Source organism: Corvus cornix, chromosome Z (genome assembly GCF_000738735.6).
Source record: "Corvus cornix cornix isolate S_Up_H32 chromosome Z, ASM73873v5, whole genome shotgun sequence".
NCBI lineage: Eukaryota > Metazoa > Chordata > Aves > Passeriformes > Corvidae > Corvus > Corvus cornix.
The window spans coordinates 23,757,084-23,773,920 of NC_046357.1; the positions used below are offsets into that span (position 1 = coordinate 23,757,084).

The following is a 16,837-nucleotide window of genomic DNA, read 5'->3' on the forward strand; positions in this document are numbered from 1 at the left end:
AAGTTCAAGTTAGTTCTAAACTACGTCAGAACATGCAGTCTTTTCCTGTTTGATAAAAGTATGCAAACTTGACTGAACAGTCAGTTTGAAAAGTTAGTGTGCATAGGAGATGTGAATGTGAAAATATAAATAATGACAAGCATTGAAACTTTTGTTTTAGCTAAAATTTAAAATAATTTAAAATGTTTTATTCAGCATTACAAGTTGCCTTTAGTTTCACTGGGATACACGCTTCAGTAAGTGAATCACATAACAACTTTGTTCAGTCATATGTCTCCCCGTGCTCCTCAAGGGAATTTGTGGTTCTCATTCAAAAAAAGTCATCTGTCTCACAGATTGATTAAAATGAACTTTTTTGGAACCTAAAAGTAGCAAAGCAACTAATGTTGTCTGGAATTAAATCAAGTAACCTTGATCAAACAATTAACTCATCCTCTATTAAATCAATATTTACTGATGCTAATACTGGAACTAGTTCCAATAGTTGGAATTACAGCCACTGATTTAGTGTCTTTATTAGTAGTAATTAGGCTCCTGTCTTTCTCCAGTTCTACTTCTCAAAGCTAGTACTTGGCTTACTTGTAGAAACTGGCCGAGCTGATACCCAGAGTATGCGCTTTGCATGCAGGTGAAGATGCTTTGTAAGGCTGAAGGCCCTGTCTGGTTGTGTGACTCTAGCAGGACTGAAATGAGTTCAGGTGTGTTCTGCCACAGCCCAGCTTAGACTGACTGCTGTGGAGCCACATCTTAAGGCTATTTTAGCAAAACCAGTTTTGCTGATGTAAACTCTTACAAAAAAGAGGGAGAGTTCTGGCTGCTGCATTATCAGTATATTCTTGATGGAATTTTTTGTGCAATACAGCTGCTTTTGGTGCTTTTGTGGCAGCTTCAGTTCACAGAGATTCTTGTCACCCTGATAACATTCTGTGCATCCTCAGCGCTTCTAGTAGGGCACTTAACGGTGACAGATTATGAATTAATTTGCGCTGATGTACTAATGTGGTCATGAAGCTCTCTACTAGACCTTTATTTATTCTCCTTTCATGGTATAATATATTCTTTGCTTCTTGGATCTGGTTGTGGTTTTTTGGATATTAAATTCTTCTCAAACAATCTTATATAGGCTGATCTTTTTCTAACTCTTGTTTGGGGAAGGATTTTCTTCAGCATGATCTCAGGTCTGCGGTAGCATCTCAATCTTTGTTCTGCTCTTGAACTAGCTGAAGACAGAAATTGTTCCAGTATTTTTCATATCCTGAGGGATGTTTTGGTTCTTATCTGGTATTGTGTAATGTAGCATATACCTAATGAACATATGTAATAAAGTGGGAGATGCAACATAAAGTTTGATAATGGGATTGCAGTGTAATAATTACTGTAGAACATCGTATTAGACTAGCTTAATATTTCTCTGACCTTCAAACTTATTTACATTACTCTTGAATCTGTGCCTGTTAGCAAAAAACATCCTGCTCCCAGGTATGGGTTCATTATTAGGATCAAAACATGGATTCCTTTTCCTTTGAAAGATAGGAAATAAAGAAAATTGTTGTAATATAAATTATGGAACTGTTACTTTTGTCTATGACCCCCAAACCAGCATCAAGATAAGTGGAGAAAATTCTCATTATTCATTAAAACTAAATTCAGCATTTCCTAGATACAAGGGTTTTTTGCAGTGGTTAAAAGCCTTTTTTTATAAAACTGCATATTACCTTCCAGGCCTGTAACTTTTGGGTGGGGGCTATTAACACTGATGTAACTTTTTACTGAAATAGAACCAGATTAACCCAATCAATTGTTTATTAATTGCAGGCTGGCAAAAGAAAAAGTTATGTATGAAAAAGAAGCAAAACAGCAAGAAGAAAAGATTGAAAAAATGAAAGCTGAAGCATGTGATGATTATGGAATTAAGAAGCAGGTAAAAATCCTTATTTGTTTTCATTTAATCACAGTAATTTTTAGATCGAGGAATCTCCTGTACTTTTTTCCAGACTCTTGTTATATAAATACTAGACTAAAATCCTGTCAATTATAGAAGTCATAAAAAGCAGCTGTAGAAATTTCTTTTAGGTGTTAAACTATAGGGATTATAATAGATAGATAGATAGATAGATAGATAGATTACTTAGCACTTTGTGTCAGGATGGCTGTTACTCAGTAACTGTGTGTGGAGCCATCACGAACTGTTTCTCAGAAATACTAAGAACCGGTAGTAAATACATGGTCTGGATGCATATAGGTAAATTAAGTGCTTGCTGCTAAGTGGAAGTGTTACAGCAAAGTGAGAATGCCTGATACTTAATATGAAGGGGAAACATTCCAGCTCTCGAGTACACCAGTATCCTTTCGGTAAAATCACAGACCTCAGAGAAAGAGAGCAGTGGGTATGCAGATGCGGAGCTGCTGGAGTTTGTAGTGAAGTCATAGATTAGGAAAGTAGCATGCTGTACTTTGGTCTTCTCAAGAGTATGGTTTAGTGTCACTGTTACAGTATCATTACATTTTTTCTTGGAAGGTTTCCCACAGGGATAGTGGTTGCAGGCAGTTGATACATACCCTTTTGGAAGAAAAAATGTCGCATTTCCTGCTCATGCGGAGAAGGCTTGGGTTTGGGAGATTGCTGTTTATTCTCTACAGAAGTATGAAATGTCTGTGTTTCACTGTGGTCTTTATATTCTTTCAACTAACTGTGTTACCTTTTGATTACTTTTTTTCCCCCCAGGTATTTCCCAGATACTTTCTCTCAAATCTTCACAGAAATCAAAACTGTAAACTAAAATTATTTTCACTTAATAGTCATAAACATAACCTTCTGGTGTCCTGTCTTTATTTTTAAACAATGGAAGAATAGGTTAAAGAGAATTCAAATATAAAATTAACATAAGATAGGAGAATGCACTTTTAGAACAAGCTAAACCAACTTTTTTTAGTAAATTCGTATTTCAGTTCATATGTCTATGTCCTGCCTTGCTTTCATTATGCCATGGGAATGAAATACAAATAAAGCATTTGTAGACAAATAAAGATTTGTATTTATAGAGTGGAGCTGTCTTCTGCCTCACCCGACTGAGACTTGAAGATCCTCCCAAACAGTACCCTTTTTGAAGATCTGGTACTAACAAGAACTAATGAATTCAATTCCTATTTTAAGTGTTGCCCATTCATCAGATTATTTGACTGCATCATGGTATTTCCACAGTGACCTGCAAGATATCATGGAAGTCAAAACCAGCAATGGCTGGGAACTTCTGCCGAAATTAAGTGTTACATACTACTTGAAGGTATTTTCAGAGACCAATGACAAAAGCCTTCACAGGAACAGTCTTGGATTCATTCAGAAGTTGCCTGATCCACTTTGAAAGCAATCAGTTCTTGCAATGATGTCTTCACTTCTTGTTCATTTAGTGCACTTCGCATTCTGGAAGTTGTTAATATTTTAGGTTATTAAAAATTTGGAGAATTAAAGTTATATAGTACCAGGCGAGTTTGCTCAAAACAGTATTTTGGATACAGATAAGACTTTGAGATGTTTTTCAGATAAATATCTGGAGGTTACACATTTTAAGAATTGCCTCTGAGAGTTAATAATCTCTAATTTCTTTTCTAGGGTGAGTAACACTTAAAATACAGGTGTAGTCTTTATTTTGGTAATGAAAAGTAACAGTTAGGGGATGGGAACAAATTCAGTCGCTTGAGACTAGGAGAAAAGTTTTAACTATTAGTTTAGCTGAGGTATTAGCTAAATCATATATGTGTGTGTGTGTATATTTACGTATTTATATACACACACACATCAATCCAGAGTTCTGGAAAGGATTCTTAAAAAGCTTAAAAGCAATACTTTCTCTTGATGTACTACTGTTCACATTTAGTTTTCTAGTTATAACTCAGAACACACAGTTTTACATACAAAAGTGAATATGGAAAGTTTCACTTCAAGGTGAATAGTGCCATTTCTACAGCATATGTATTCTTCAGAGTGTGTCTGGTCTGTAATGAAGGATCAGTCCCTTTGAAGAGCAGTAGGGTGTGACTCAGTATTTTTCTCCTAACTCCTTATGCAGTGGGGCAGCTCATGATTCCAGTGGACTCAAGTGTTGTCTAGCTGAGGCAGTGACCATCTGCAGTGGTTGGCAATTGTTCGATGCTAGCCTGCATCTGAACTGTCCAGAAGGACTTGCTTAGTGAGGAGCAGGTTCAATACCAGAAAAAGGAAAAGGACAGTTTCCTTGCAGTGCTGGTAGGTGCTGACCAAAATTATAATTTGAAGATTCCATTTTAGCGTGCAAGAAGACTTCATTATGATAACAAATATTAAAATACTTTTGATTTATCCCACCAGGTGCAAATGCTGCTTATGGTTTCTCTGGGTAGCAAGAAGTAGTGTAGTTCTACCTCCCTGCAGATTTTGTCATAATGAAGTCTTAGTTTCACAGAATAACAGAATCACCAGGTTGGAAGAGACCCTGCCTGGTTGGAAAGAGCTCCTCCTTCAGCTTTCATGCTAGAAGTGGTAGGTGGTTTGTTGTTGACACATTGCCATTTCTTCAGGCACTCAAACACTGTAGAAACAAAACAGTGTTCTCCAGTTTTTTACTGAAGCTTTCCTTCAAGGTCCTTCAGGAGTCTTTTGATCAATGTATTTGACAACTTGCCTACAGCAAGTGGGCTGTTGTATCCTGTATTTGTGGATAGCTCAGGCTTCTTTTGGGCCTGAAAGGAAGTAGAAATCATAAAGCTGGGTTTCCTACAATTCTTGTGTGTATTTGTGGGGTTTTTTCCTGTCCAAATTCACCTTAGTGCTGTATCTCCTTTTGAGTTCCTGCCTTCCCTATGCCCAGCTTTTTCCTACAGCATCTATGCTGTTCTACTCTCTGTATCCCCACACCACACCACCCCACCATCCTGGCCAAGCACACTGATATTACCAAGACCCAGTGCCTTGATACTACTCCCTGTTTACTGCTGAGGTGAGAAGTACTACAATGGTGTGGATTTAAGTTACAAATAAGAATTAACCAACCAATAGCCTTACCATGATTATTTTTTGTATGCTACAATCTCTTACTTAGTGAGATTACTAAATTTTGGAACCTTTGGTGTTTGTGATACTTAGAGATTGCTTTTTTTCTTTTAGGTTCCTGTCCTTCCACCAGATATGGCTGTAATTAGTGGATTCCAAGTGTTTTACAGACTTTTTGAGGAAAAGTAGTTCAAACCCGTAGCACTTGTTTTAGCAAACAATTATCTGCATATCTTTTCTTAACTCTCATCTTTGAGTAGATCCATACTGTTAGGATTATCTGTACAACAGAAACTGGGCAAGTGATTATGTGACAGTATTTGAAAGCTAGACTTTATATTCATATATGTATATATAATTGGTACATATATGACTCATTTACATTTGTCACAGTTTTTAGCCTACCTCTTCTGTTTCGAGCACCACTCTTGTCACATGAAACAATACTGCCATTATACCCTGTGACCCAGTAGTATATCAGGCTGTCCTAAGAGCAAGGAGATCCCTGTGGAGGTTTGGTGGGGGGTTTTTTGGTTTTATTTTTGGTTTTTCTGGGTTGGGTTGGGTTGGTTTGGGTTTTGGTTTTTTTTCTTTTGTTTTTCGTAGCTTTCAAATTATTTGTGGATCTGCATATCTCTAAATCTCTTGGTTGGATGTGGGTCAGCTGGGAAAAAAACCCAAATCAGCATACTCTGCTTCTGTCTTTTTGAAGCTGATAAAACTGATATCTCTCCCTCCCTCATTATTATTGCCGCATTTTTTAAAGTTATTAAATTGTTCTTAGCCCAGACAGTTTACCTTTTCTTCCTGTTACCTTCTCCGTATCAGGCAGGAGCAAGTGAGCTGCTGCAGGGTACTCAGTTGCTGACTGGGGTTAAACAACAGTCCTTAGCTAGAACTGGAATTGCCCCAGTCCCCTCAGTGGAATTTGAGTAGCTGCAGTGCATGTCACAGGGATGGATGGCTGGCACTGGAGTTTGAGTGGCTATTGTGCTTGTTACCCTTACAGTTTTGGCCAAAAGTCAGGCAGAATTTTGATAGAATTTGAAGAACGAACACTTTTAAAAGTCCAGTCCTAAAGCTTATATAATTATTTGAGCTTTTGATTTTGCTTTATTACGTATATTTGTAAAGGTAAATAGTCTGTCTGGGACTATCAGCATTACTTGAAAAAAAGTGGTTTATGCCAAAGTTAAATGATAATGGTTCCACTAAATTCCTGTTGTAGTCTCCAGCTGTTTGCACCTACTGAATATAATTCTAGGATTTATCATCCTTCTGATTTTTATTCATCATTGCATAACCGTAGGCAAATATAAATAAAACTTGGGTAACCCTTTGGAAATTAGTCAGTATTGTTTCAAATAGAATGATTTGGGTAGATTTGTTCATTTCTTAGAGCAGGCAGGACTACAGTTTACAGATTTTAGATTTATATGCCTTTCCAAGTCACTTACCTAGTGGCACATACCAAGTAAGTTACTAATTTCATACCATCTCCCAGCTTTACAACACACAAATCTTTAGCAATGCTGGTGCAAGGAAGTAATTATTGGATATTCTCACTCCTATAGGTATTCTACTTCATAAAGCAAAAGGCATCATCTCATGCCGTTTATGGCACACCTCACTCTATGGATGTTACATTGACTGATGAAAGTGTAAAATTAGAAACTAAGTTTTTTCTCTCAAAAACCAAATGGACTAAGTGACACTTAAAAACATGGTGATAATGTCTTGTTTACATAAAGCCTTCCTGAATACATAAATACATTCTTAGCTATAGCTTAACATACCTTTTACAATGACCTTTTGGTAGAGCAGCACTCATACTAGCAGGACAATACAACATAGGAATGACAGAAATAAGCCATTTAAAGGGGAGGTTTTCTGTTGCAGGTTATCCTGAATGTAGATGTTTCATATTTAAATATATAACAGATTTTCATTTATAAATAGATTTAACATCACTGAACAACTCTGCACATCTTTTCTTCTCAGTATTTGGTGTTCAGATCCAGAAATGCTCCATGAAATAAATTTTCCCTTTCTTAAAACTGATGTTGTTTTCTTTAGGAGGTGGCAGGATTTTCAGATTCAGTGGGGTGCCAGTTAAGTAATTTTGTTCAAAGTGCATGGTGAGAATAATCTTTATCCTAAAATGAAGCACAAGGATATGTAATAACTTTTTATGCATGATAAGTATCAAAAATATGAGCCTGCTGGTCTTTGCTTTTCATTTTTCTTTACCTTTGTCTTTCAGTCAGAGCCTCCTGCAGTCTGCACACAATGTGATCAATAACTCAATAACTTTTTTCATGCAGTAATTATCTCTATGGGGTATTATCTGAACACTCTTTTTCTTTATTACCCAAAAGATGCAGGAGATATTTATATAACCAGCTGATCCCATTTTGGATGAAGCTGCTTCGTGACAGCAGGAGAAAGTTTGTTTTAAATAGACTTTTTAACAGATGCTGAAAACCTTACTAAGCTGTACTTTTTTCCCAAGGGAAAGATTATTCTGAATACTGTCTTGCACTTAATACTTGATATTCAGTTAAGCACAGAGTAAATGGAAATGTCCTGTAAATTAACAGAGTTTTAGGCAGTTATGCCAAGTGAGTATCTTGTAAGAAAAGAAGCCTATTCAGAAGATAGGCAACTGTTCTGAAGTTCCTAGGTAATGACTAGATTGCTGATTTTTCAGAGTAAAGCCTTATCCTAAAAGATAATGTTTCTATCTGGAATATATTCTAATTTGACTTCCAATTTTCACAGATCGAGATCTTGCAAGAGTCACGAATGATGATTCCAGACTGCCAGCGCAGACTAGAAGTTGCACATGCAGAGCTTACTCAACTACTAGTGAGTATTGCACCACACCCCACTGATCAAGAAGTGCTAGGTGCACTTGGATAAACAACTGCAGCAAATTAAAGCTGGATTAAAGAATTTGTTTCCGTGGGTCCAAAGATCAGCATCCTGTGAGATACCAGTATTTTGCTTTAGATAACTGTCTTTGCAGACTTGGTCTTCAGTATGTGAAGACTGTGTGTGTTAGAAGTTACCTTTAATGGAATGTACCTTTGACATAACGCTTACACCAGACTGTGAAAATGGACTCAAAACTCCTGTGCTAGTTCCATCATCAGAGGAATCAGTTCACCCACTTTTGGTTTTATAGATAGTATAAATGTATATAATATGCTTGTAGGGAACTGAAATAGTCAAAATACTTTGGTTACTGCCTTTATTCTGCTATGGACAAGTCAGATGAGTCTTTGCTGACTATTTCTTTATGTTTTATTAGTGAAGTGAGCAGTACTGCCATGTTTTTAAAGATACAAATACTTGCAGAAATAAAGAGTATTTTGTACAAATAGATTCACTGAACCTGTACTACGTTTGGAGATGATCATGCTTATTTTAAAAGCTGACGTCTCATCAAGAACTCAGCTACATGTGTTCGTACACAATAAATGGTATTGTGAGTCTAAAAATATACAGCCTAAATTGTGTCCCAGATATAGTGATAGCTAAAATGCAAATACTTTTTTAATGGAAAAGTCAAGGTGTTCTAGTCTCAGGTAGTTTGCCTCTACTGTTTTCCAGAATAAATGCTCAGTACTTGGCAGGATTTAGGGTCTTTTTGTCATTCAACTACTTACTTAACAGTTAGTAAGTCTAGATTTCAGTGGCATGAAGAAATGATGCTATTGACTCATAGTATGCAAACTTAAAACAAGGAATGGGGGCAGTTACTATTGTTAAGAATTTGGAAGTCTTCATGTGTTGCTTTCTGTGCTTAGCTCACCTTCAATGCTTTTATTAAAATTTACTGTATCCGTAGTATGTTTTTCAGTTGTCAGTCTACTGACAATTTTCTAAGAGGACTCTTGGTCTGAAGTTTGTTCTTACTGATACCTTGGTTTTAAATATTTAACGTGATAAAATAAAGGTATGTGTATCTACTTGCACATGCCAGCCATTATCTGGGACCTTAAGCAGGACAAAAGAATTTACCTGTGCTTTTAGTAACATAGAATGTGCGTTTTCAAAAGTTTTATATTCCTCTTTCATAGAATGGTTTGGGTTACAACGAACCTTTATAGATCATCTGTTCCAACTCCCTTGCAATGACCAGGAACATCTTCAACTACATCAGGTTGCTTAGAGCCTCATCCAGCCTCACAGTGAATATTTACATGGATGTGGCACCTACCACCTCTCTGGGCAACCTGTCCTATAGTTTCATCACCCTCACTGTAAAAAACTTCTTTATATCTAGTCTGAATCTATCCTCTTCTAGTTTAAAGCCACCACCCCTTGTCCTGTCACAACAGGCCCTACTAAAAAGTTTGTCCCCACCTTTCTTGTAGGCCCCCATTAAGTACTGAAAGGCTGCTATGAGGGCTGCTCAGAGCCGCCTGTTCTCCAGGCTGAGCAAACCCAACTCTCAGCCTGTCCTAAAAGGGGAGGTGCTCCAGCCCTCTGATCATCTCCGTGACCACCTCTGGACTCGCTCCAACATCTCCATGTCCTTCCTGTGCTGGGACCTCAGAGCTGGATGCAGCACTGCAGGTGGGGTCCCAGCAGAGCAGAGCAGAGGGGCAGAATCCCCTCCCTGGCCCTGCTGGCCGCGCTGCTTTGGATGCAGCCCAGGACACGTTTGGCTCTCTGGGCTGTGAGTGCCCATGGCTGGGTCATGTCCAGCCTCTCAGCCACCAGCACCCCCAAGTCCTTCTGGGCAGGGCTGCTCTGATCTGTCCATCCCCCAGCCTGTGCTGATACCAGGGTTGCTCTGACCCAGGTGCAGCACCTTGCACTTGGCCTTGTTAAACCTCATGAGATTTTCATGGGCCCACTTCTCAAGCTTGTCCGTGTTCCTCTGGGTGGCATCCCATCCTTCAGGTGCATCAGCTGCACTACTCAGCTTGGTTTATCTGCACATTCACTGGTCTCACTTTCTATGTCATTAATGAAGATATTAAATAACACTGGTCACCATACAGACACCCAAGGGACACCACTTGTCACTGATTTCCATCCAAACATTCAGTCATTGACCACTTCTCTGGCTGTGACCATCCAGCCAATTCCTTATCGAGTGAAGAGTCCACCCATCAAATCCACCTCTCTCCAATTTACAGAGAAGGATGTTGTGAGGGTCCAGGAAGTCCACAATGACAATTCCCTTTTTGTTTTCTTTAAGGACTTCACCTGACTACCATGACTTTTCAAATGTTATAGAGAGGATCTTGACAACTACATCAGGCAATTCCCCCAGGAATCTGGGAAGCATCTTGTCAGGTCCTGTAGATTTAGGTACATTCAGGTTCCTCAGGTGGTCATCCTGATAAGGTAAAGATTAGATAAAAAACCTAATCTTTACTTAGAATGGGAGGGACTTTGCTCTCCCAGTCCCTATTTCATAGTCTGTCCACTTCAGAGGTGTGGGAAGAAGCTGCCAGTAAGACAAAAACATTGTTGAGTACCTCAGCCTTCATATTTGCTTGAGGAGGTATACTTACAGCTTTTTACCAGCTAGGCTCGTAGTTCAATGCCTTAGAAAGCCTCGGGCAGCCTAGAGAGGTAGCACGGGCAATCCAGCATTTCAGTAGCTCTAAGAGCAGCAATAGTAGCTGCAAAGCTGATACCACCAGCAGAAGCAAAGAGGGAGAAATACAGCTTTTGGTTGCCAATTCCTGCAATTAGAAGCTTTCAAATAGAAACAGAGACAAGACGTTCGCAGAAAGGGTGCAAGCCAAAGAGGCCGGGCCCCCTCTTGGTCCTTTCTTTTATTGGGAGAAGGGGAAAGGGGAGGACTGGGGGCGTACCCAGGGTGACCGGCCAATGAGACACTGCTGAAGAGTTTGAGTTACATTTGGTTTTGCCCTCGTTTGGAACAAAGGGCTTCAGAGCACATGACAGAGGCAAGTCCTGGCTTGTCTCAGGGAGGGGAAGCTCGGAACAGGCAGCAACATTTGCTAGCAGTTTTTTTACCTTCTTAAATTTAATCCCACAACAGTTATTTTCAGAGTACTCAAAAATGTTGTTTTTGATTACAGGAAAACGAAAAAGAATTGGAAGAAGCTGAAGAGTATAAAGAAGCACGTTCCATACTGGAGTCAGTGAAGCTGGAAGCCTAGCTGTTTTCCAGTTCTCTCTTTATATGCATTAGCACGGGGTCTATTCCACAGTTTCATTTGACTATGGCTCTACTACTATTGTTGACTTGCTAAAGTTCCGTTTATGCAAACTGGGCTTTCTCTAACTGCAAGGTGCATCAAAGAATGTTCTGAAATATTTGTGTGTTCCATATTCAGGCAAAATAGATACATTTCCAGTTCACCTCAATTAAAAAAAGAAAAATAAAGCCCATTTAAAGTTAGTGTAATAGTTAATATAGAGAACTTAAATCTGAACAGTTGAAGTTTGGCTATGTGAGGGACCAGTAAATAGTTCAGAATGAAATAGCATCATAGAATGGTTTGGATTGGAAAGGTTCTATCTAGTTCCAACCCCCTGACATGGGCTTTAGAAGCACCTTATATTTGAAATAATTTCAAGCCATTACAGCATAAAAATCTGTATTGAAAGAGAAAGTAGACTAAATGACTGTTACAGTGCGGATACTGTAACACGCATATATCAAACCAGGAGTCCCGTGGAAAAGAAATATATATGGATAGATTCTTGCTAGATGTTTCAGAGATGTTTATTTCTCCAGCCGCATGGCCGGGGCTCTGCCGAGGAACTGTCACAGTCACCGGACCCGAGGGTCCTTGCCCGCGCAGGGAAACACAAAACAACCAATGGGGAACGAGGCTGAGCAGGGGCATGCGGCTGGAGAAATAAACATCTCTGAAACATCTACCAAGAATTTATCTGTCCATATATATTTCTTTTCCATGGGACTCCTGGTTTGATATATGCGTGTTACAGTAATCCCCACTGTAACAAGACCCTTCCCAGTCACCCACCTTTTCTCTGTGGTACAATTTTTCTGTAGTTTTATCAAGTATGTACTCCTTGTTTATCTTGAGTCCAAGACAAAACTAAAAGCTGACTCCAGATCTTTCTCAGTGAGCATGGAACTGATTTGTAGAGCCCAATTCATACAATTTCCATTGATCAAAATTATTCTACTTTTCAAGAAGCAGAATGTAGCAGGTGACTAGTATATTGTGAGTTCCATCTGCTAATAAGAGTTCTGGACTGAATGCTTTTCTTGAAAGCACCTTGGCCTAAGTGATTTTTTTTTTAACAAGGTCAAACCCCAGGACATGGAAGAGAGCTAATGGGTAAGGGAACAACACTTAGTCTGCCCTGGAAGACCATTAAAACATTATGTACAAAAGCTGTGGTTTTTTCAGAGTAGCTTCTCTAAAGCAAATAGTAAGTTCTGTTGATAAACAAGAAAGCTTTTTACATTAGTTTTTATAGTTTGAAAGTGTTCTGGCATGTTTCTTAAAGGCAACACAAAGCACAGTGTACCTTTTGTGTGGTGCTAAATTGAATACTCAATAAAATTCTTTGTTAATTTGCCTGAGTTGGAGTAAACTGCTGTTTCAGTACTTATTATGTACCTTAAGCACATTTAGAGTAATGTCTACTTCTCCATCACTCTTAAAGCACTGCTCTGACAGATCAACACCAAAAGATTGCTGATTGAATCAGTCAGAATGATATACTTTTGAAGTGGCCCCAGACCAGTACCAGAGAGGGCTAAGAGGTGAAACCTGCTTTGACAGTACAGTTTCATAAGAGGACATGCATACCTTCTTACCAGCATTGTGTTCTAGGCATGGAACTGCCAAGCAGACACTGCCTGGTTCACAGCACATATGAACTGCTATTGAGGAAAACATCTGTCTTTGGATACTCATTTCACCAGTTTTCTTCTATGGACCTTCACTGGGAAAGGTGGCTGGAGTGCACAAAGCAGGTCGTGTGTCTCAGCTGACAGCCATGAGTCTACTTGCAGCCATTGAGTGGAGTGTGGTGAATAAATGCTGCGCTGAAAAGGAGGTGTAGGGAGATGCCAAGTCTGCTGGGTAAACAGGATTTAGAATAAAAATTGCTTTTCTTCAGAAGAAAGAATATACACTTCTGGGAAAAAAGCCCACAGAAAAATGATATGCAGTTGCTGAGTACCACAAGAAATGTATATGAGAGCTAGACAGGTGTGACCCATAGTGGCTAAAGGCAAGTAGGATTGTCATATGGTTTAAGTTGGCATTTAGAATGAAAGTCACACAGCCTTTAACTATTACATAAACTCCAGGGAAAAGTTTCTTGCTACAGTAGTTTCTAGGGTGACTGGTTTCTCATGTTTGTCTAATATGTCTCTGTCCAAGCCATTTCCTAGCTTCCTACTACTGCATCATGAACCAAGATGATACTGTGATATACCACTCACTTCTCTAAAAATGGGCATGTTCTGTAGTACAGGAAGTAGCCAGCCTCACTGATGAAAATCAAGGTATGTTCACACCTGAAAATACTTTGTCTCCAGATACCTCTGGAACTGTCTAACATCTGAAGGGGACAGCAGCATGTTTTCAGACTGCCAACATCCTTTAGGAGAAGGAAAGAGCTAACTGTACACAAGTATTTTGGGTTAAATCCACAAAAAGCCTAAACCACACAGAGCTGTTCTATTTCCCTGTAACAACATCCTGTTTTGGCAACCCACCTTCCCCATATCTGGTGAAACCTTTCAACAGAGCTCCAGTCAATCTGCATTCAAACACGTGGGGGTGGGGGAGAGACTTCAAGTCCTTGGTCTAACTCAGGAGGTTCAGATCAAGGGAGATGCTCAATAACCGGGCCATACTTACTCCTAATAGTTTGGGGTCCTCAGAATTGCCACGTTAGTATGACTGGTGGCTGCACAGCTCCTTAAGACTGGACAATCACCAAGAATTTACTAGTAAAATTGGGTGGTCTGATCACCCCAAAAGGTACAGTTCTCTGTTGCGATCCAGTTTAAACCCAGAAAAGCAAAGCAAGCTAAGTCTGTGTGCATAAACCGGAAAGAACTTAGAAGGTTCAAAATATCCCCAGAAACGAGATTAAAACCAAATGAGGTTAGATGTTGATGCCAAAAAATGGATGTATTTTATTTAATAGTAAAAGAGGTGAAGAGAAGGGAAGGGAAGAGAAAAGAAAGAAAGAAAGAACGAAAGAAAGAAAGAAAGAAAGAGAAAGAAAAGAAAGAAAGAAAGAGAAAGAAAGAAAGAAAGAGAAAAAGAAAGAAAAGAAAGAAAAAGGAAAAGAAAGAAAAGAAAAAAAAAGAAAAGAAAGAAAAGAAAAAAAGAAAAGAAAAAAAAAAGGAAAAGAAAAAAGGAAAGAAAAGGAAAGAAAGAAAAAAAGGAAAGAAAAGGAAAGAAAGAAAGAAAGGAAAGAAAAGTGTGTGTGGGGGACAGGGAGAGGTGACAGGGGTTAGGTGGAAGCAGATCACCCATCCGAGGGTCCCAACGATGTCTCGTTGCTCCCCTCCATCTGGTCTGCTTGTGGTGAGGGTCCCCCGTCACTGCTGTGGCCACGCTACCACACACCACCACACCACACACCGTCTGCCCGGTGGAGGATGGGCAGTCACTGTGCCTCTGACCAGAGGCTTTTCCCAGATACCCAAAGCCTCTCCTCCCTCTGCCCTTTGGTGGAGAGTCTGTTCAAGCCTGGCAGCTGATAGCCCTGGGGCTGTGGTCTCCACCTTTGGAGGTGTTAAGCTTGTGCTTTGTGAAATGTCCCCAGCGAGTTTTTACTTTATCTTGTCTTCATCAGCCAGGGCCCCATTCAGGGTGCAGTAGTCTTCTTTGCAGCCTTTGTAATACAGTCTTAAAAGTCCTTCAAGAGAATGTTTAAGTCATAAATTATAATATTTCAGTCTCTGACATTCTCTTCAACAGACCTGTATGACAAAAGTAGAATAGGAAGTGTGTGCATTTAATATGTGGGTGATACAAGGGTGTTCAGTATCTTCAAGGACAATATCAGAAATCAAAAGGTTTCTGACTAACTGGAGAAATTTTAAAATACTTCTTTTAGTAAGGATGTATTTAAATAAGAAAATAAAGCAAACTTAGACATGGCAGCAGCAATTTTCTACTGCACCAACATAGGAAAAAGTAAGTGCTAGACACCATTTCTGAGTGATATAAAAGAATTTTAGTGAATTACATGCAAAACATTAGCTCATAAGACATGGGCAACAACCCTTACACTACCCTTCTTATTAGAAAGGCTTTATCTAGAAGCATTATTGCAGCTAGAAGCTGCAACTAAAAGGGATGAACAAATAAGAAGGATTCACAAGAAAACAGTGAAAACTACTAAAAAGACTGAAAAATGGTCTGTGCAAAAGAAGGAACAAATCCAGACATTTTAGCCTGGAAAATACTGAGGGTAGCAGTGGTAATAGTCTTCAAGCATATACAGAATTACAGAAGAAAATAGTAACATTTTCTTGGCAGACAGAGTAAGATGCAATGAGCTTTAGTTACAGTGAGGGGAAAAATACTGGACAGGTTCCTTCCTCAGGAAACAAGTAAGACAGATGAAGCTCTGGAACAGACTGCCCACGGAGGCTGTTGGAGATGCCTTCCTAGAGGTCTTCTCATGACCAGGCAGCTCAGTCACTCATGACACAGGGACAGCTGATCCTTCCTCATATTTACACATTACAAGAGCATCCAAAGGTGCATGAGCATTCATCCTTCCTGAGCAGCACTTACCACCTCACTCAAAAATACAAGAGATTTGTGACACAGCTGAAATTAACTACTTTGAATACAGCACAGAGGAGATCCCGAGTCCCCTCAAAGGAGACAATTCAGTGATACCTACCCAACTTTTCAGATCTTGCACTGCACAACACAGAGGACTCAAGAAGGTGAAAATGGTCTTCCTTAATGAAAGAACCAGATGAAATAGTTTTTTCTGACTTTCCACTTCCTATTCACATTTCTGGACACTCATGAAACACACAAAATGTCAAAAATACTTCAGGTTCCCACTTGTCATTTTATTTCATGTGTTAATTTGTGCACAAACTAGCTCATTCAGGGCAAAGATAGGAAGCCAAAAGTTTGAAATGTAGCTGAAATCAGAAGGATGGAACTTGCAAGGCAAGAAGTGAACTGTGGGGCCTGCTGGAAACACCTGTGAGGGAAGTAGCAAATTTAGTTCAAAGTCTCACCATTCATACTCAGAGCAGGACTACAAGCTGAGGGAAGGAAGAAAATGTGTTTCCTATGGCCTAACCATTTTAACAACCCTTCTGTCCAATCTCTCAGGGAACCCAATTGTAAGAACACTGAACAGAAAATACAAAGGAGAACCACTTCTGGGTTCTCTTCCATGTGCAATCTTGGCTATGCTCTGTTGTCACATGTAACAGAGGGCTCACAATAAATCCAAATAACAGGCTTAGGACTTCAAAGGTGATGGCAAAAGGGATGTGTAATGGCCACCTTCCCCAGTTTTCTGAATACAAATTCAACAACGTTGAAAAAAATCAGCTCTTGAACTTTGCAGACTACTTGCTAGCACGTCCCAGGATCCAGTATTTCAGGGCAAACATCTCCACTCTAGAACCACTCAACATAAACATTACCTTTAACAGAAGGAAAAAAAATTCTACAACAGTTTTGTTTTCTTAACTGTCCTGAAGTTACTGTGGATGTTACATTAGATAGAAGGAAACTCAGTAACCCACAGAAAGAGCCTCAATTAATAAGGTTAACAGAGGCTGAGGTTGAAATTGGAAAAATAAGCACATTATTTATGTATCAATTACTA

The 16,837-nt window shown here is 39.2% G+C and overlaps 1 protein-coding gene across 1 annotated transcript in view; it reads left to right on the forward strand.

The window, feature by feature from the left end:
- The window catches only part of TBCA (tubulin folding cofactor A), a 25,655-nt gene extending 14,057 nt beyond the window's left edge, over nucleotides 1-11,598 (forward strand). The window contains exons 2-4 of the mRNA XM_010413939.4: nucleotides 1,816-1,921; nucleotides 7,808-7,894; nucleotides 11,098-11,598. Coding sequence (XP_010412241.1) covers nucleotides 1,816-1,921; nucleotides 7,808-7,894; nucleotides 11,098-11,178 — 274 coding nt within the window. The 3' untranslated portion in view covers nucleotides 11,179-11,598. The remainder of the gene's footprint in view (nucleotides 1-1,815; nucleotides 1,922-7,807; nucleotides 7,895-11,097) is intronic.
- Nucleotides 11,599-16,837: the final 5,239 nt, after the last annotated feature.